The 21500-nt window shown below is 39.5% G+C and overlaps 1 protein-coding gene and 1 long non-coding RNA gene across 4 annotated transcripts in view; both read right to left on the bottom strand.

Moving 5' to 3' along the window:
- LOC131024236 (uncharacterized) overlaps positions 1–21500 on the bottom strand; it is a 39341-nt gene that overhangs the window by 14728 nt on the left and 3113 nt on the right. For all 3 annotated transcript variants that reach the window (XR_009101699.1, XM_057953752.1, XM_057953751.1), the window contains exon 5: positions 20058–20139. Coding sequence is in view for 2 of the 3 variants with exons in the window: in XM_057953752.1 (XP_057809735.1) it covers positions 20058–20139 (82 nt within the window). In the remaining variant the exon portion in view is untranslated. The remainder of the gene's footprint in view (positions 1–20057; positions 20140–21500) is intronic.
- LOC131024237 (uncharacterized) lies at positions 17792–19468 on the bottom strand. The gene is made up of 3 exons (XR_009101700.1): positions 19252–19468; positions 18204–18281; positions 17792–18030 (listed from the first exon to the last, which is right to left on the bottom strand). It is a non-coding gene; the product is annotated as an uncharacterized LOC131024237 (long non-coding RNA).

Genomic DNA, 21500 nt, shown 5'->3' with positions numbered 1-21500 from the left:
CGACATAAGCTGAAGCTCTGCCAAAATTGCTACTCAGCCTAAAGCTTAACCTCCCCAAAGCTTGAATCGAAGAAGAGAATTCCAAAGCCAAAATCAGTCACTGCTGATTACATACATTCTCTTAGACCCTAGGCACATATCTGTTTACCCAGAAGCCAAAGGTTAAACTTGCTTCAAAGAACTTGTTCTTTGTAAGTATAGTTGGCACTCGTTCAAACTTCCCCCCCCATAAGAGTGTTTGAGTGGTTCGGAGTTCAGGAAGGTACTCTGAACTCTGAGTGAAAAGTCTGAGCACGAGGTGTGCTTAGCAGGGAAATCCTACGCGAGGTTGTGTGGGTGCTGAAGAAGGGTTTTCTTCAGTTCACGGTTGTGTGCACCAGGCAAGCACACGGGTACGGTTTGCAGTGCACCAGTGAAGCACTTGCGGAGTGGATTGTTGGTCTGATCAACCAACCGTGGATGTAGGAAAAAGTTTTTCCGAACCACGTAAAAGTCTCTGTGTTATTTACAGCTTTCAGTTTTACATTCTTACTTATGCTATTTCAATTGATAAAACTGAACACTGACTAACAGCAAAGAGAAACCTTAATCCAACAACCTGCTCCACCGAGGCTATTACGAAACTAAGTTTAATTTCAGCTGCGTATGATACCGATCTGACTGAACTATCCTCTGATAGTCAGGAAGAGTGATATCATCTCTATTTTAGCAAACACGACTGAAGCCCTTACTTGCATCAGTTAAGTTCCAGCAACTTAACTGATAACTCATTACTGAAGAGCTTTCAGTATCAGTCGTCAACCCTGTTGGTCAAAACTGACTTCAGTAAAACAGGAGTCCTTGTTTGCGTGCAAAGTTTCGTTTTGATCTCTGACTGAGATCCCTCTAATTGAGGTCAGTAGATTAAGTCAAAAATAGCCTATAGGTGTATTTCCCCCCCCCCATACACCTATTTGAGACCCTCAGGACCTAACAATTGGTATCAGAGCAGGTTGTTCGCAAGAACTATCTGCATCTGACTAGGTTCTATTTGAACTAGATCCTTTTTCTTAAAGGTCTCGAAAAAGTATTACTCTTTTTTTTTGTGCTTGCTATTTGCTCTATCTGCTGTTATCTGTTCTTTCTTTTTTTATGGAGACTAACCACAACAGATTATCTTCTCTACCTATGTTCACTATTGAAAAATACGACATATGGAAGTTTCGGCTTGAAAGCTTCCTCACCGCCCAACATTGCCGAATGTGGGAAGTCATCACCAGCGGACCTATAACCATCACCAAAGTTATCAAAAGGGTTCCTGCTGATCTCCATCAGGATACTTACGATGAGGTCCAACCCAAGTTAAAGGCAGACTTCACCACAAAAGAAAGGAAGCAAGATGAGTTAGACAACCTCGCCAAAAGCATCATCTCCGGCACCGTTCCCGACAAACATGTCATGAAGATCATCAAGTGCGGAACTGCAAAGGAGATATGGGACATTCTGGAAAGAATGTGCGTAGGTTCCGAGGAAATCAAGGAGAATAAGCTATCAATAGCTTGCTAGAAGTTCGACTCATTCCTCATGCTCAAGAATGAATCTGTCGAGGAAATGGAACAAAGATTCAATCTTATCTTGAATGAAGTTCAATCCCTTTTCAAAGACAAATACACTCAACGAGAAATCAACCTGAAGATTCTTCGAGCACTGCCACGTGGAGAATGACAGATCTACTCTGTCGCTCATCAGCATAAGCCAGGATTCAGTCAGCTCCCGACAAACAAGCTTTTCTCCGATCTCATGGCAAATGAGTTCGACCTTCTGAGAAATCTTGGTAACAAGAAGGCTGGAGGATCTGACGAAGATGGTCCATCAACCTCAAGAGGAGTTGCACTGAAGGCCTCAACTAGAGAAAGCAAGAAGCAGATCAAGGAACCAACGGAACTCAACCCAGAGGACTTCTTCAGTCAATATACTTTGTTGACTGAAAGATTCAACAAGATGGAGTCCAAGTTCCGGAAGTACAGAAGGTTTCACAAGCAGCACTACAAAGGAAAAGAAAGAGAAGGCAACTCCAGACATTCCACAGATCGAAGCGGAGAAAGGAAGTCAGCCGCTTACGACATCAAAGATATGGAATGGTTTGGATGTAGAAAGAAAGGGCACTTCCGACATGAATGCCCTGATCTGACTTCAGCTGAGCGCAGAGAACTGAGAGCTAAGAAAGATCGTAGCTTTTCGAAGAAGAAAGTGATGGTTGCTGACGATGCTGACTCTTCCAAAGACACATCAGAATCATCCGACTTCGATAGTTCCAGCTCAGATGATGAGAGCCGAGCCCTGATGGCCAATGAATCAGAAAGCGTGGCTGACAACAGCTATGACAATGGAATGAATGGCTCAGAGGTAAACTCTCACTCAAAAACTCCTTATACTGATAACTTCCTGATGCTTTCAGGAGACCACTCAGAATCTGGAGGTAGCTCATCCGATGAAACTGACGAGTTTGATCAGCTCATGACTGATCACTGTCAGCTGAGGAAAATGTTCGAAGATCTCCTCTAGCAGAATCAGAAAATAGACAAGGAGATCAATGATGAACGAGCAAAGAATCAGACAATCATCTACTTTCCGGATGAAACTTGTCTTGATCAGCTAATCATGGAGAACAGCCGACTGGAAAAAGAGCTCAGAATCTCCAACTCAGAATGTGAAAGAGCATCTCATGAAATCAAGAGGCTCAATCACAAGCTGGAAGACACAGTCAAGAACTGCATGATGCAGTCTCCAATGATGAGCAACTTTCCATCGAAAGGTCTGGTCAACAGCATCGGAGGAAAGGTTGCAGCTGACAAAGGAAAGGATATCATGATCATCTCAAAGGACGATCCTTCTGAAATCACAACCTCAGAAGAATCAAGAGATCATGATATGGATGAAGTTCGCAAGCGCAGACTGATGGCTAGATCAAATGTTCCACCTCCACGAAGCTTCAGACGAGCTAAAGAGGCCCCCAACCAGATCATTCTATTGAGAAGGCTGGAAAGCAGATTTCAGTCAAAGATCAGGGAAGGAACATCAGAAGTCAAGAAGAATCTTCCTCATCAATCCAGGGGGAAGAAAGGCCACATCAGTCAGAAACTGACATCTTCAGTTCAGTTTCAAAAGGAACAACATCCATGGAGACCAAGCAATGCTGAGTCCAGACGAACCAAGAGCCATCCACGACAACAAACTACTGGACATCAGCCAAGTCTCCAAAAGTCTGCAAAGACTCGAGTATCTCAGGGAAGATACTTCGCCGAGCAAAGAAGACCTCAATCACTCATCAGACAGAACTACTACAAGAGTGAGGCCTTCAAAAGGATTTCTCAACAGAAGAATGCTCATGTGCCACCGGAAGCGCCAACGACGTCAATCAGACATTCAACAAAGCGCAAGAGATCAGCCAGACCAATTCTGAAGCTGATATGGGTTCCAAAGGGAACTCGAGCTATCATCGAAGGACCCAAAGCTTGATTGGGTGCCTAAAGCAACTCTTCCTTGCAGGTCAATGTCAGGAAACTCAAAAAGAAGGAAGAGGCCAAAGCTTGAATCAGAACGTGGTATCTGGACAGTGGCTGTTCAAAGCACATGACAGGCTACAAGGAATTTCTATCTCAGTATGTTGAGAAAGCTGGATCCAAAGTTGCATTCGGAGATAACTCAATCGGAGAAACAAAAGGCTACGGTGTGCTCAACATGGGTAACTCCAGTATCAGTAATGTTAGCTTTATTTCTGGTCTTAAACATAATTTGTTGTTTGTGAGTCAATTTTGTGACAGTGGTTTCACAGTGAAGATCAAGAATGATGAATTCACTGTTAGAAACAATCAAAAGAAGGTGGTTCTGAAAAGATTCAGACAAAGGAGTCTCTACGTCGTTTCTTGGGAAGACAGCCCACCAGAAACGTGCCTCATCAGCAAGAGCAGCTCGGAGCTCAATTGGCTATGGCACAAGAGACTCAACCATCTCAACTTCAAGACGATCAACAAACTTGCTAAACATCAACTGGTAGAAGGCCTTCCTTCTATTGTATTCCAGAAGAAGCAAGAATGTGAAGCATGCCTCAGAGGAAAGCAGACGCGGATGTCATTCAAGTCAAAGTTAGGACACTCCTCTGAAATGATTCTGTATCTACTTCACATGGATCTGTTTGGCCCGATCACTCCAAGAAGCTACAACGGTAGGAAGTACACCTTAGTAGTTGTGGATGATTATTCACAATATACTTGGGTTATCTTTCTCTTCAAGAAGAAAGAAACACTGGAGGAACTGCCAAAGCTGCTGAGAAGACTGAGCGTTGAAAAGGAAGTCAACATCATCAGCATCAGATCAGATCGTGGGACTGAGTTCCTCAATACTGTCATTCGTAAGTATTGTGATGAACAAGGAATCAGTCATCAAACTTCTGCAGCAAGAACTCCTCAGCAGAACGAAGTTGCAGAAAGAAGAAACCGGTCTCTAAAGGAAGCAGCAAGGACGATGCTAGCCGAGTCAAAACTCCCCTTGAAGTTTTGGGCCGAAGCAGTCAACAACGCATGCTACAAGCAGAATCGCTCCTTCCTCACTCAAAGACATGGAAGAACTCCATACGAGTTATGGAAGAATAGAAAGCCATCGATTGCCTACTTTCATGCTTTCGGTTCTAAGTGTTTCATACACAACAATGATAAGAAGAGGTTGAACACTTTCGATAGCAAGACTGATCCAGAAGTTTTCCTTGGATACTCTGGAACAGATCGATCAAGCAAAGCCTATCGAGTGTTTAATACTCAAACTCTTTGTGTTGAAGAAACACCTCATGTGATCTTTGATGAGTCTACAAATGATTTCAGGGAACATGAAGCTGAAAAGTGTGTTCAGAACACTTAAGGTTCCAAAGCTGAAATCCACAACACTGAGCCCTCTACTGTCTTGGTGTGGGGACCTGGCAAAGATGAAGATGCTGAGATGCTTCAGTATCAGAAGATCAACCAAAGGTCTGAAGTTCAGACTGGAGCCAATGCAGATGGCATCAGTCAAGGGGGAACTCCAGTTGCTGAAGTTCGAGTTGAACGCGCAGAAGCCGCTCCAGCTCAACACTCCCCTGCTCCAGAAGGTGCTCAACACCTCAGAACCATTCTGACCGAAGAAGCCCCACCATCTCCAGAAGAGATCAAGAAGTATCGAAGATGGTTTGAACTCCACTCAAAGGAGAACATCATTGGAGAACCATCAGATGGCGTCAAGACTCGGAGATCTATGTGCAACCTCGTCTTCGACATCAATCAGAACTGCATCAACGAAGATAAGAATTTCAGCTATTTCTTATCATCTACAGAGCCCAAGGATATTGAAGAAGCTCTGAAGTCTACTCAGTGGGTCATCGCAATGCTAGAGGAACTCAATGAATTCAACCGGAATTCAGTTTGGGAGCTTGTGGATCGACCAGACGATGCAAAGATGATTGGCTTGAAATGGATTTTCAAGAACAAGGAAGACGAAGAAGGAAACGTTGTGAGAAACAAAGCAAGGCTAGTGGCTAAAGGATACAGTCAAGAAGAAGGAATCGACTACGACGAGACGTTCGCCCCAGTTGCCAGATTGGAAGCAGTCAGACTCTTCTTAGCCTTCGCAGCTCACAAAGGTTTCAAGGTACACCAAATGGATGTCAAGTGTGCATTTCTCAATGGAGTGCTCACAGATGAAGTCTATGTAGAACAACCTCCAGGGTTTGAGGTTGCTGGACCAGAAAAGGTGTACAAGCTGAAGAAAGCGCTCTATGGATTGAAGCAAGCACCAAGAGCGTGGTATGATACTCTCTCGGAGTATCTTGTTGAACAAGGCTTCAAAAAGGGATCTGTGGACAGAACTCTGTTTACTCTCAAAGAAGGAGAAGATCTCTTGCTTGTTCAAATTTATGTCGATGACATAATCTTCGGATCCAAATCCGAACGCATGTGCAAGAAGTTTGCTGACATCACGACCAACAAGTTTCAAATGTCCATGATGGGAGAAATGAATTTCTTTCTCGGATTGCAAGTTAAGCAGACCAACGAAGGAATACTGATCAGTCAGTCCAAATATGCCAAGGAATTGATAGCTAAGTTCAGTATTCAGCACATGAAGTCAGTCAAGATCCCAATGAACACAAACTGAAAAGTTGATCCAGGTTCAGAAGAAAATTCTGTCTCTTCGAAGAAGTACAGAGAAATCATTGGATCTTTGCTGTATTTGACTGCGAGCAGATCAGATATCGCATTTGCAGTCGGGGTATGTGCAAGATATCAATCAGATCCTAAGGAAGCTCATTTGGATGCAGCAAAACGGATTCTGAGATATCTCAAAGGCACGCCCAATTTAGGATTGTGGTATCCAGCAGACGACGACATCAAGCTCACCGGATATTCAGATTCAGACTTCGGTGGATGCAAGCTTGATCGCAAATCAACCTCCGGAACATGTCAATTCCTAGGCAACAAGCTCATTTCTTGGTTTTCAAAGAAGCAGACTTCAGTTGCCACCTCTACAACTGAAGCTGAATATGTTGCTGTCGGAAGCTGCTGCTCACAAATCCTGTGGATAGTCCATCAACTAAAGGACTATGGGATCGACGAAAAGGAAGTTCCTATCTATTGTGACAGCTCTAGTGCTATTGCAATCTCCCAGAATCCAGTTCATCACACCAGAGTGAAGCATATTGCTATTCGACATCACTTCATTCGTGATCATGTCGAAAAGAAGGATATCTCTGTGGAATGGATTCCCACTGCTATTCAGAGAGCGGACCTGCTGACCAAGGCTCTTCCAGAAGAGAGGTTCAATGATCTATGTGAAAAGATCGGCCTCATCAACCCTGAAGAGTGATGCTGTGTTTGAAGATCTTCTCAAAACAGTCATGCTGACTGGTGGTCAACCAACTGCTGATTCTACGATCGCCGACGTGGAAAGCAATGAAGTTCGAATGCTCATCTGAAGAAGAAGTCATCCTGATGAAACAACCAGGATCAAGTGGTATCAACTGACTACGATGTTCAGTTGATCAGTAAGTATTTTAAATGCTTACCTTTCAAAATCAGTTATTTCAGTTAAGAGCTTTAAGTTGTTAGTTCAAAATCTTTTCTCTAACTGATCAGTTTCTTTCAAAAAACTTTAACTGATTGTTGGAATTGTTGGTAAATGGAATATCCGAGAAGGACAAGATTTTTATAAAGGGAAAATCTGTTTTGATTGAACTTGTCCTGATCTTTTTGCCAAAAATCTTTCCAACCTTTTTGCCTCTGCAATAAAATTTCTTGAAAAGCTCATTGACATGACAGAATGCAATGATGCCTTTCAACTTTTTGAAGATGCAGTCCCTCGCAGTGACGGCGGACGCGAATTTTCTCTTCAATTGCATTTTAGGCACAGTTTTCGAAAAACCTTTTCATCTTCTTACATGGTTCAAACCTTGTCTATTTATACCATGTTGTCTTCACGATTTTTCTGCATCAACTAACAAATCTCCACAGCCTTCACTGTGTGAAAAATTTTCAATCTTTTTCAAAGTTGCAGAGAAAATTTGTTCCGACTAAAGGAGAAATCTATGACTGCAAAGTCATGGAGTGGAAGAATGACGCTCACACACCTGGTCTTCACCGGACCCTTCCACTGGACCTCAACGTCTCTCCGGCGTCAAAGTTTGCTCTACCCTCACTTGTATCCAGCGAAGCGAGCGTCTTACATCCTCATGCCCGGGGCATCGACTTGAAGTATCTGTCTGAAATAACACAGACTTCATCGTCTTCTCAAAGAGGCCTCTCGCCTACTGTGAAGCCTCGATGCCAAGCAACAACAATGAGCAGGAGCTCGTTGTCAACCGGTGCAATATCGACAGTGACTATCCTCACGATAGCCGCTGATTCGATTTTTCCTTCCCACACACTTCTCCTCATATGCTTCTTTCTCTTCACCATCAACCCTCTCCTCAACCTCCTTTGGTTTGCATGATGGCTGCTCTCTTCTTCCCAGTCTCGAGAGCCATGCAAACCTGATCCCACCCCATTCTCCGTCTCCTTCATCCCTCCTCCACTCACTCTTTATTTTTCTTTTCTAAACCCTCCGCGTTCTCCATTTACCTCTGACCCTCAGCATCTTTCTCTGGACCATTCTGCGATTCTGTTTCCACGCAGTGGTCTTAGCTTCATCCTTCAGTCAAAATCCCACCTTTTTTATATTGCCAAAAAGGGGGAAATTCTTTAGAGACTTATTCTCAAAAGACTGAAGACGATCAAGCAAAATGATCATCCTATTTCATCAGGATGATCATGAGGAAGATTAACCAGAGGATAAGACCTCAATTCAACGGAACACAAGTGAGAGTGGAACAAGCTTAGGAACATGAAGACACGAAGACAGAAGATGAAGATCAAGAAGTTCAAGGCGCAGCCAAGCAGACTACTGGAGTCCATGGGTTTCCCATGTTGTTTTTGTTTTTCTTTTAACTCCAATGTAAGTCTTGCTCTGTACCTCGACTGATGGCTTATCAGTCATTTTTAATGAAATGAACTTCTTATTGATCTCAACCTGAAGACAATGACTCTTTGTCCAGGCTCTGATTATGGTTTTTCTGTCTTCTTTATGTTCTGTTTTAGAACTGTTTTCGTTCTTGCTCTAAGTACAAGTTTTTAGGTTCTATTGTTAAGGGGAACTGTTTTCACCCCATGTTTAGAACTTGTACTGTGAGTTCAGTCTTTTTGCTGTCTAGAACTGCTGTGTGGTTTTGGCATCATCAAAAAGGGGGAAATTGTTGGGAACCTTGTGGAATATCCTAACCCTTGTTTTGATGATACCAAAATTCATAGGACTTAAATGTAATAGACTAGAATCGTTTTGAACTCAAGTGTTAGAGTTCGTTTCTAGTTTAGCTTGCGGTGTCGAAGACTGAAGACTGAAGACTGCAGATACCAACTGAAGTATCAATTGAAGAATCAGTTGAAGACTGATTATTTAATGCGCGCAATGGACTGATACTAAAGTCAAGTATCAGTTGAACATTCCTCCTATGACTGATCTTCCAACGTTCAGAGGAAGCCACGTACGCACAAGTATAGCCGCATTAAATGCAGAGATCTCAGAATATCTTATCTCTGCAGAGGTCATTCCTATCTGGTGGTAACTTTTCAGAGACGTCACATCTCCTGTCCATCAAAGAGAGCTGTTTCCACACAGACAAGGAACCTCGAAGATTGAAGCCTCAGCCCAAATTCGAATTGCTCTCCAACGGAAGAAATCTTTAGGACGATTTACGCCAACGGATCTATTCAAGAGTTCTCCTACAAATAGCGCTCGAGGATCACTTCAACCTTCACCGATTCAACGACATAAGCTGAAGCTCTGCCAAAATTGCTACTCAGCCTAAAGCTTAACCTCCCCAAAGCTTGAATCGAAGAAGAGAATTCCAAAGTCAAAATCAGTCACTGCTGATTACATACATTCTCTTAGACCCTAGGCACATATCTGTTTACCCAGAAGCCAAAGGTTAAACTTGCTTCAAAGAACTTGTTCTTTGTAAGTATAGTTGGCACTCGTTCAAACTTCCCCCCATAAGAGTGTTTGAGTGGTTCGGAGTTCAGGAAGGTACTCTGAACTCTGAGTGAAAAGTCTGAGCACGAGGTGTGCTTAGCAGGGAAATCCTACGCGAGGTTGTGTGGGTGCTGAAGAAGGGTTTTCTTCAGTTCACGGTTGTGTGCACCAGGCAAGCACACGGGTACGGTTTGCAGTGCACCAGTGAAGCACTTGCGGAGTGGATTGTTGGTCTGATCAACCAACCGTGGATGTAGGAAAGAGTTTTTCCGAACCACGTAAAAGTCTCTGTGTTATTTACAGCTTTCAGTTTTACATTCTTACTTGTGCTATTTCAATTGATAAAACTGAACACTGACTAACAGCAAAGAGAAACCTTAATCCAACAACCTGCTCCACCGAGGCTATTACGAAACTAAGTTTAATTTCAGCTGCGTATGATACCGATCTGACTGAACTATCCTCTGATAGTCAGGAAGAGTGATATCATCTCTATTTTAGCAAACACGACTGAAGCCCTTACTTGCATCAGTTAAGTTCCAGCAACTTAACTGATAACTCATTACTGAAGAGCTTTCAGTATCAGTCGTCAACCCTGTTGGTCAAAACTGACTTCAGTAAAACAGGAGTCCTTGTTTGCGTGCAAAGTTTCGTTTTGATCTCTGACTGAGATCCCTCTGATTGAGGTCAGTAGATTAAGTCAAAAATAACCTATAGGTGTATTCCCTCCCCCCCATACACCTATTCGAGACCCTCAGGACCTAACAAACACCTTAGCTCATAAATTGAATATAGTCTTGCTATAGCATGCTCACACACATAGAGTGCTAAGTACTAGATTTCGTACTCGAGGAAGCCTATATGCATATCGAACCTGAACCACGCAACGAAAGAAGAGAGACGAGGATTTGAAACTTAGCTTTAAGAAATAGGGCCGGCTGCCTGTTCAGTTGAGCGAAGAAGACGACGACTACGGCGGCGGCGGCAACTCTTGCTGCCTAGGCGGAAATCGTGTGACAGCAGCAGCAGCTATTCGAATGGAGCAACGACGCTGAATCGCCAGTCTTCCACAGACGGTGGAGATGGCGGCAGAACCATGGTGGCGGAGGTGGAAAAGAAACAGGGCTCAACTCCCTGCCCACCTTGACGACTGAATCGAGACCTGAACGGCTCGGAGGAGAAGGCGAGACGATGCCGGCTTCGCCGTTTGACGGCCAGGGGACCGCGACAGCGGCGGCGGCGATAGTTGTAGGCCGAGATTAGGGTTTTTTCCTCCCGCCGTCTCCAAAGGTTGATTGGAAGGGGGAGACGCCGAGTTTGATAGTGAGGAATCTGGGCAACGACTCCAACGGAGAGTACGGCGGCAGCGGCGGTGGCATTTGGGCGAAGAAGGGTTAGGGCTCGACCAGGTCTTCACTGGAATGGTGGAATGAGGAGGAATCGAGGCGAAGGGAGAAGGTACGTCAGGCCGTCGACCTCGCCGGATTTCGGAGCCGCGGCGGCGAGCCCCTCAGCGGAGAGAAACCGCGACTGATGTTGAGATGGGAATTCTCGACTGATATGAGAGAGAGGGAGAGCTCGACTGATGCTTGAGAGAAGAGAGAGAGGCCGACTGTTTTGAGAAGGAATGGGCCTTTCCCTTATTTTATTTCTTTGGGCTGAGTTTATTTAAATTAAAGCCCAACTGCATTCTATTTAATTGGGCTGTTGTATTATCTTAGCTAGGCCTTGATTGATTTATGTATTTGAGCCCAGCTAATCAATTATTTATTCATTGGGCCAAAAATTGTTTAATTGCTTAAGCCAATGAATTATTTTAATTGGGCCTTTCATATTCATTATTCAAGCCCACTTCTACTTAATTAATTATTAGGCTGCCTTATGTTGGGCCTTCTAATTATTCAAACTTATAACATTACTTTTTCTCTCATTAAGCCCGATTAATTATGAAGTTATAAAGCGAATGAGCCGAAGTATTTATTTATTTTCTATCGACCACGAGGAGCGGGATTTATTTAATTGGCAGGATTAGAACACCCTGAAGAGAACGGATTATTTATAGTTAATTACTTGGCCTCTTGAGACGGAACCAAGATGGTTATCTTTTAAGTCCGACAGCCTGGATTAATAGCAGAACTTCCCCAATTATTATTTCAAAATAATAGTTCATGCATACGAGATTCATGCATAGTTAAATTACGCATTCTCATTTAATTGAGAATTTTCCCTCGATTTAAAGTCTTACGTTATTTTCTCGGATTAAAGGTCGAGCGCAAGAATAACAGTTCGTCAATGAGTCACTAATCTGTAGCAAAGCTTTGCTATCAGGTGGGTTTACTTTCATGTATATCAAATGAGTTTAATGTTATATTTGAACAAGTTATTTTGTTGCATAATCTTTGACCTGAAAATCATTTCAACTGTTGTCTTGCCATAAATGTTTCAATTTTGGTATGATATCTATCTGATGTGTTATGTAATCGAATTCGGATCCTGAGCAGTTGATTGCTATCCTGCCAGGGCTAGTGTACACGTGTGACCGTGAGTCATCGAGCGGATTGGCCGGTCAGGTGTCCGTGAGAGGTGGCCACCTCTCCGGCACGAAATTCCAGATATGATAGATTACAAGAGAACTTAGTCTGCAGACGAACTTTAAGAATCACAAATGAATTTAGTAAGCTTGGGCCTTTTTAGCGAAAAACCGCCTTGTTGTACTGTTTATGATGGCATGACAATTTACAACTTTACGAAGCATGTTATATTTCGTTATAGGCATATGTGCCCACTGAGTACCTTTGTACTCAGCCCTGCATATATTTCTAAATGTGCAGGTTGAGCAGTAGCCGATGGTGATGAAGTGACGAGCGGGATCTTCTTTTATCTCGATGTTATATGCTTTGAAAAACTCTTGGGTACATGTCTTCATACATGTAATCAGAAACCTTATTACTTCCGCTGCGTGCTCAAAGAAGTCTTATGTTATTCTGACTAAGTCGGAGATATCCGAACTTACTAGTTTTATTTAATCATTGCAACTAAACCTTCGATAATATATATATATATAGGGTTGAGTTCAACAGAGAATTATCTTTTTATTCATCATGAACAAATCTATATATTTTACGAACAGATCAACATAAGTAATGAACAAACGTATTTAGTAAAAATAGAGAAAAACTCGCCACCAGCATGATTCGAACCCGGGGCAAATTGTTGTTCATGCGGTACATTGATTTGTTCAACAAAATTATAGATCTGTTCGTTTTTATTTTACAAATTCTCTATTCTCCACAATATTTAGCTTCTCTGTTGAACCCTTCTATATATATATATATATACAGGGTGGGGTTAATGTAGAAACCCCCCTTAAGATGAAAACTAGGAACCAATTAGAACCATTGATTTAGTTAAAATACATGGCTGAGATTAATTTGTAGAGGCACATTTTTTCAGATTAAATTAAATATAAAATAAAACTAAAGGGTAAAAATGTAATAAACAATTAAAAGAAGAAATCAATTTTCACTATGCACTCAGATTTTCACTTTCAATTTTACACTTTGACCTAGGGTTTTTTACACCATAGTTAAAAATCGACATTGACGGCGGCGATTGGGAGTGTAATTCGATCTGTGCAGATCGATGGCCATTTCCGGAGAAAGGGAGAAAGGCAGCGACGTGGGTGCAATTCGAACCTCCGTTCTGTGCAGATCGACGGCTATTTCCGGTCGGAGGATTTCAAATCAGAAGTCGATCTTCGATTTCTTGACGGCGGATGTCGGCAGCTGCAAATCAACGGCCATTTAAGGGTGGCGGCTTTGAAACCGGAATTTAGCGACTTCGATTCAAACCAGAGGACTTCGACGGCGGAGATTTTGAATCCGAGCTTTTAAATTTTTAACACTCATCTGCTCTTTACTATAACTTTTGCATATTTAGTTGCATATTTGGTTATTTTAGTTGCATAGCTTTAATTTTGTTCATGATTCGGTTGAAGATTGTGTGTGATTTGAAACATCATTTGCTTGCTTATAGTTAGAATTGCATAGTTGATTATTTTAGTTGCATAGTGTAAAAAATCCCCCATTAATTGGTGCATAGATTGAATTTGGCGCCTGGTTTGTTGTGATCAAACCCCAAATATTTTGTTGTTTTTCCGAAAATTTGTTGAATATATTGTGTAATGCTCGTCTGTTTGGTGTTGCACAGATACACTTCTTAAGTGCATAGCTGATTTTAAAGTTGCACAGATGCTTATAGAGTTCATTGCATAGATGCTTACCTTACGTGCTCAGTTGGGGCTTTCAAAACTAATATAATTGCATAGATGCTTACCTTATGTGCACAGTTAAGGCTTTCAAACCTAATATAATTTCATAGATGCTTTTATTACGTGCACATTTGGTGTTTGTATATGATTTTTGATTTGGGTGCATAGGTGGTATGATATGGTGCACATTCGTTTTAATTGCATAAGGACCTGCGTAATTGCATTTGTGCTGAAATCGCATTTGTTATGGTGCACATTTGTGCTCAAATTATGTGAACGATTCCAGCTTTAACTGCACATTTGATTGATAAAAATGGAAAATTGGATTGATTATACTTTTGTGATTTTATCATTGATAATTGTATATTTGATTTCAGTATGTATGCGTGTGTGAGAGATGCAGTTTAAGTTCTATAAATGCATAATATTTTACTTATTGGGGCTATGGAAAAGTGTATCATTGTTCATGATCGATATGAAGTTCCATTTATATTTATTATTTTCATGGTTTGTATATTAGACAAGGATGAACTGTGGATAGGATGTGTTATAAGTTAATTTGCTTTCTAGAGATTAGTTGAGGAAGCAGAACTTGTGTTTCATGCATCTGAAACCATATTATGTTTTGTGGTAATGCTTTTTTTGTTGCATAGCTCATTATGCCCTTTTCAAAGAAAGCACCTGCTAATTTGGATAACCAAGGGCGTCCGAATGGTATATCGTGAATATTTTCATTAATTAGAACGACTTGAAAAGTTCTACAATATTTTAGCAGAAAAGATTGCTGAAAATATTGTTAAACGGCATGGAACATGTATAATAATAAGGACTATATATTTTAATTGATTTTAATTTAATTTGTTGTAAGAATATTCATTTATATTTGGTAATTAAATAGATGAGAATAGCTCCAAAAATAATGAAAATGACGATGCAAGAAATGAGCAATTTGGACGTGATGACGCACAAGGTATTAAAAACATTTGAACTATGTCATCTGTGATTTAATTTTAATTTTTCTTTGCATGCAATGTTAAATAATTTATGTTGTGCAGTTAACGTGAGAAAAATTATCGATGATTATATTCAAGAAAAATTGTCGAAAAATAAAGGAAAGGAAAAGGATCAAACGTCTTTTCAAGACACAATCCGTAAGATCTTTAACCCACAATATATAATTGAATACTAAGTATTATTCAAAGTAGGATTCTTATTTGTGCAACTTTTCCAATCTTTCAGTGAATGAGCTAAGAGTTGTAAGTGCTAGAATGGGCGTTGTCTGTAAAATGAAGGGAGCATTCTGCATTGATGATGATGATTTCAGTGGAGATGACATGAACATTGAGAAAGGGAAAGAAAAAGTAGTGGAAGAAGCTACTGCACCACAACAAACATATACATGCAATTAGAAAACAAACATGTGCAATCACATGCACCACAACATCTGTGCATCGAATATAAAAAAATGTGCAACAAACTATACTTAAATAAAGCTGTGCAACATAAACACATATCCATGCACTTGCGAAATTTATGTGCTATGCAAGTCAAAAATTAAATTATGAAACTTATATATATTACAATCAACAATTGAAACAACAATAATTAAAACTGCATAAATATAACTTTCTACCTATTTTATGAATAAAAAAAAAGTTCTAACAAAAAATTAAGATGAGGAATAAATTTCGAAACTAAATCATAGAAACTAATCTACAAAAAACAACAATTACTAAATATTCATAAATACCTTCGTTGCCCATTGTATATTAAAACTTGCTTCAACTAGCTTCAATCAAAATTGATATTAAAAATATGGAAGACTATGGAACACTTAGGAAGAAAAATGAATGAGAAAAAAACAAAAAACAAAAACAAAAACAAAAAGTGTAAAAAACGAAGAAACCCTAAACTTGAAAAAAGATTAGATAATACGTGTAGTATAGATTTAGAAAACTGTTTAAGCATCTTTTAATTATTTAATAGTATTGTAAAAGACACTACTATCCTCCAAATTAATTACAAAATGAAAATTCGCCAAATAGAAACCAACTAATCAATATTAGGTGGTTTTAAATTTAAGCAAATCTAAACCACTAGATCTAAAATTTCAATGGTTTAGATTAGGTTCTTAGTTTTCATTTTAAGAGAGGTTTTTATTAGAACCCCCCTCTATATATATATATATATATATATATATATATATATATAGGGAGAGGTTCTAATAAAAACCTCTATTAAAATGAGAACTAGGAACCTAATCTTGGCCTTTGATATTAAATATCTTGTGGTTAAGATTAAGTTTCAATGTTAACCGTTTTTTTCCACTTTTTATTGAAACCATCGGTTTTTTCATTTATTTATTCTTTAAAGGATATTAATGTAATTTAACTTATTTTTAGTTATGGTATTGTGAGAGTTTTAAGGGATTTATTGTCTCCCACGGTTATTAAACGTTGACCATACTCTTTCCTAGAAGTTTTGTGTTTTTAATCATAGTGTTATTCTTTTAAAGATTTAAAAATATGGAATTTCGAGCCTTTATAAAATATTGAACTTCATTATTTTTTACACTTTTGTTAATGCACAAGATCATATTTATTGTTGCACAGTTTAGTGTTTATTGTCGCACTAATAATATAAAGAGTGGAACAAGTATTAATTTTTTTCGAAAAAAAAAATTAAGCATTGTTGCATAATGTACTGTATGTAGTTGCACAATTTAGTGGTTGTTGTTGCATGAATAGTATAAAGAGTGAAAAAAATATTAATATTTTTTTCGAAAAACTTTAGGAATGATTTGCATTTTATGATATTTATAGTTGCAGATTCTATTTTATAACAGATAGTAACGTTATTTTATTTATTTTTAAGTATAGTAGTTGGCAAGAATTATGGGATTTATTTTCAATATTTTCATTATTCTATTAACATTCTATTTTTTATTATTATTATTATTTAGTCACTTTGTGTTCTTTTTTTATATTTCATTGCATTTTCTTTTATAGATTAACTAAAATTTATAAAGTAATTAAAGGATTCAAAGACAATATTTTACATATTAACTTTGGTTTTTTTATATTTTATTGCATTAATTTTTATAGATTAACTAAAATTAAAAAATAATAAAAAGATTCAAAGATAATATTTTTTGGAGAAAACGTAAATTGCATAATGACCATTTACGAGTTGCACACATACTTTTAGTATGCGGCTTTACTTAAAATTCTTTATAGCAGAACATAGTAATACGAGTTGCATAGAATAAATCAATTAGATTTTTCGTTTATTTCTCTGTATAAGGATAATAACATAAGGTTTGATTATTGCATTTTGGGAAATTGCATAATGACCATTTACGAGTTGCACACATACATTTAGTTTGATGTTTCACTTATTATTTTGTAGAATAACATAATAATACAAGTTGCATAGAATAAATTAATTATGGTTTTCATTTATTTCTTTGTAAGGTTTGGTTATTGCATTTTCCATAAGATCGAATTGCACATACTTATAGATATTATTTTTTACTTAGGGTTTCATAATAATTATTCTGTGCAATTTAAAATAAAACAAAATGCAACTATGAACAAGCAGTAACATATTTCTTATTTCAATTTTTACAGATTCAGATTTAATAATGCATTCAACATCATATTTAAATGCTAAATAAACAATATTTACAGTCACACAAATGCTAATACACAATAAGACATTGAGTATTTAATTTATGAACAATTTTTTTAAAGTGCTAAATAAAAGAATAAAGATAGAAGGATATGTGTAGGTCCAACAAAATTTGCACAGGATGAGACGAGGAGATGGTTCAATATAATCAGAATGAAAAAAAAAATGACTTCCTTCAAAAAAGCATCTTCATTTGGGATTCATTCAAAAATGTATAAATTAACTGATAAAGCTAACGTAACTTTCAATTCTAATTTATAATTGCACATCAGTAACACATCTTGAAAATTGTCATTCGAACCCCGATATACACTGGAAAGCTTTGAACAAACATCTCCCTCACTGGTAATCGTTGCTCTAACACCTTTATTCACCAGAAATTATAGCACTGTTGACTCAGATCTTCGACATCGCCGTCAGATGGCGATTTCTTCAGAAAAATGGTGTCTTTTACGCCGCACGTATGAAGCTTCGCCGATTTGGGTGGAGAAGAATCGCCTGTAATTCTATATTTTTGGAGGAGGAAACGACTTAAAAACATATAATACTAATTGCACAAACATTATAGAAATGTTGACAAACATTATTTTCGTCGTATTAACTGTACCACATAAAGCATATAATATTAATTGGCCAAACATAAAAAAATGGTAGATAACAGTTTATTTATATTTTATACCTTCTGCTCCAATAACTTCATCTCTTGCGTCCTCAATTGTCCAGTTTTGCAACAGCTTGTTTCACGCGAGGTATATATCTGCTTTTTGGCCATGTTTATAAGACGGTTATATATAGTCAACAAAATTAGCTTCAACTGTGCAACTAATAAATAATTTCAATCAACAACTCAACACACAAAATTTCGTGCAAGTTGTAAGCACCAGAAATGCAACAAGAATTTTACTTTCACAAAAACCTCCATGTGTGCAACTAAATACATCAGAAAATGCAATCTGGACGCCCCCGATTAACCATTTTAGCATATGCTTGCTTTATGCGAGGCATATTGAACTGTGCAACAACAAAAGCATTATCAACTCTTATGCTATGTAACTCTAAAAGCATATCTATGCATTTATATTTTCACCTATGCAACACAATACACTGACTCATGCAATTTCAGAACCAATTGCTTGCTTTACGCGATTCATATATCCGTTGTATGGCCATGTTTACGAAAACGTTGTTTCAGTTAAAGAAGAGCTTTCATAATTAAAACAACAAACATATCTGTGCAACAACAAATTACAACTGTGCAACTTAATTATCTATGCATTTTGTGCAACACACATATTATGACCGTGCAACAATGCTACAAACATATCTGTGCAATTTGTGCAACAACATATCTGTGCAATTTTCTCATTAGTGAATGAAAAATCCTTAGATGCTACATAATTATCTGTGCATCAGTGCATCATGAATTATTGTTGCACTAATCAATTGTTTACCCACACACGCACATCAATTGTATGCTTGGAGCAAAATCTAATAATCAAGTTGAACAAAACTAATTTGCACAGCAAACTACATCCTAGTTGCACAGCAAAATTCCCAAAACTTGTACGAAACCTTAAGGCCCCGCGCATACCCAAATCCTCAATCATAACACTACCAATTATCTATTGTATCACAATATCATGATTTACAAGTGAAATAGAGCCAAAATAGAGACCATTTCACACATAAGATTAACAATAATTGCAAAAAAAGAGTGAGAGACATACCAGCCGCTGGATTCTGATAAGCTGTTGCCGATGACTGTCTTGAAGATTTCGTGAATCTGTCGCTGCCTGAAATCTCCGCTTACTCACCGCCGTCCACTGGAATTGTCGCCACTGCCTCAAAATCGCGACTCACAATTTTGCACAGATGAGCAGTCGACGCTTTGTGCAAAGATGATGCCTTTTTTTCTAACCCTAGAAAGTGAAATTGGAGAAGTTAATTCAGGAACGTGATTTTAGGGATAGTTATTAATTCATTTTTCCTTTCACAATTCTACCCTTTTAAATTCTCTATAATTTAAAATGAAAGGAACCGTGCATAAATTGAAGGATAAATCTCAACCCTTTATTTTCTTCTAATCAAAGGTTATTATTGGTTCTTAGTTTTCATCTTAAGGGGGGTTTCTATGTTAACCCCACCCTATATATATATATATATATATATATATATATATATGTTTCCTTCGTTATCAATGAAAATGCACGATCATTCTCTATTTATTCACTCCCCTTTTCTACTCCCGCTTCTTATCTCCCTCCCTTAGTCATGGTTTCCCGGTTTAATTATCCTTAATTAAGTCCGGTCGTGACAAAAGCACACTTATAACACCTTATTAATTGTTAGCACACAATGGAGATCAACTCATCGAGTCACTAACGTGGCTCAAAAGTGAAAGTTGATCGATACATTACTAGCTTTTAACATATTAGAGTACATAAAAAATATTTTATTGGATAAACACATTTGCATTTTATTGAAACATTTATAGCATATATAGCTCAATAATATTTTTGTAAAGGAAGCTCACCTCGATAGGATAAAGCCTGACGAAAGTGATCATGGAAATTTATTTTTGGAAAAGCTGCGCTAGTCCCTTTTATCAATAAAGCCTACAAGGAATTATATTTTTAAGGGCGAAGGTGCAGATTCCCCCCTGAACTACACCCCCCTAGAGCTTTTAGCCCCCCATTCTCGGTCAAGACGCGTTGACCTTCCCAAAGTCTCGGAAGAAGGGTGCAATTAGGTCGTAGGGTGAAACGGGCATTTTAACGCTGTTCACTTAATATTTTTTTAAAATTTCTAGTGGGCTCCACCCCCAACCAGCAACAGAACGGACTGGAGCAGATCTGCAGCGGCGGCTCCTTCTTGGCCGTCCGCTGCCGGAAACGCGAGAGAGGGATGAGGGGGAGGCTAGTAGCGGGGGAGGCGCTCCATCCTTGGCCGTCTGCTATCGGAGATGCGAGAGAGAGAGAGAGGGAGGACAAATGGGAGGCGGTGGCGAGAGCGGAGGGATGTGAAGGGTACGACGGTTGGCAATTCTCGTCGGAGAAGTGAGCAATGGCGGAGAGAAAGAGAGAGAGAGAGCGGTGAGAAACAGAGAGAGATGAGCGATGAGAGTGGAGAGAATGGGGAGGGGAATCGATTTTGATGATTGAGTGAGAGAGGGAAGGCCTCGACGCGGCACTGCCTCGGTCCGCCGGTTAACACCCCCGATCTCCCACTAGTCAGCAGTCCAAGAACTAGATCCCCACATAACACCTTCAGAAACCTCCTTCGAGTCCTCCACACCTTGGCCTCAAACCTAACCCTAGAAAGCATCCTCAAATTGAAATTCACATTATCATTCTTCCCCCTCTCGCCATCGTCCACCGCCACCTTCTCCAGAAAACTCCCCGCCGCAGCGAATCTCGCCGTCAGAGAGGTCTCTTTCTTCGTGCCTTGATAGAAGGGCGCGACGGTGGTCTCGGAGAGGGAATACGATTGGTAGTAAATCGCGGTCTCAATGTGATCGTAGCCGAGCTTCATCTTCTTGTTAAGGTTTTTGGCGGTCAGCTTGATCTCAGAGGTGAAGGAGATGAGCAAGTCGTTGTCGAGCGTGAAATTGGAGATAGACAAGGAGTCGACTCGAAACTCGGGGAGCTGGGGGCGGAGGATGAGCCAGACGATGAAGGTGACTGTGCCGAAGATGACGATGAGGCCGATCACGAAAGCGAAGATGCGGCGGAGGCAGGTGGCGCGGCGGACGGACTCGGCGTCGTATTGGTAGTTCTGCTGCTGGTTGGGGATGGAGCCCACTAGAAAATTAAAAAAAAATTAAGTTAACGGCGTGTAACAGCCGTTTAACGCAGGGGGCAATCTGCACCCTTGTTCCGAGACTTTGGGGAGGTCAACGCGCCTTGACCGAGAATGGGGGGCTAAAAGCTCTAGGGGGTGTAGTTCAGGGGGCAATCTGCACCTTTGCCCTATTTTT

Source organism: Salvia miltiorrhiza, chromosome 5 (genome assembly GCF_028751815.1).
Source record: "Salvia miltiorrhiza cultivar Shanhuang (shh) chromosome 5, IMPLAD_Smil_shh, whole genome shotgun sequence".
NCBI lineage: Eukaryota > Viridiplantae > Streptophyta > Magnoliopsida > Lamiales > Lamiaceae > Salvia > Salvia miltiorrhiza.
This window is presented reverse-complemented; position numbering and strand designations above follow the sequence as displayed.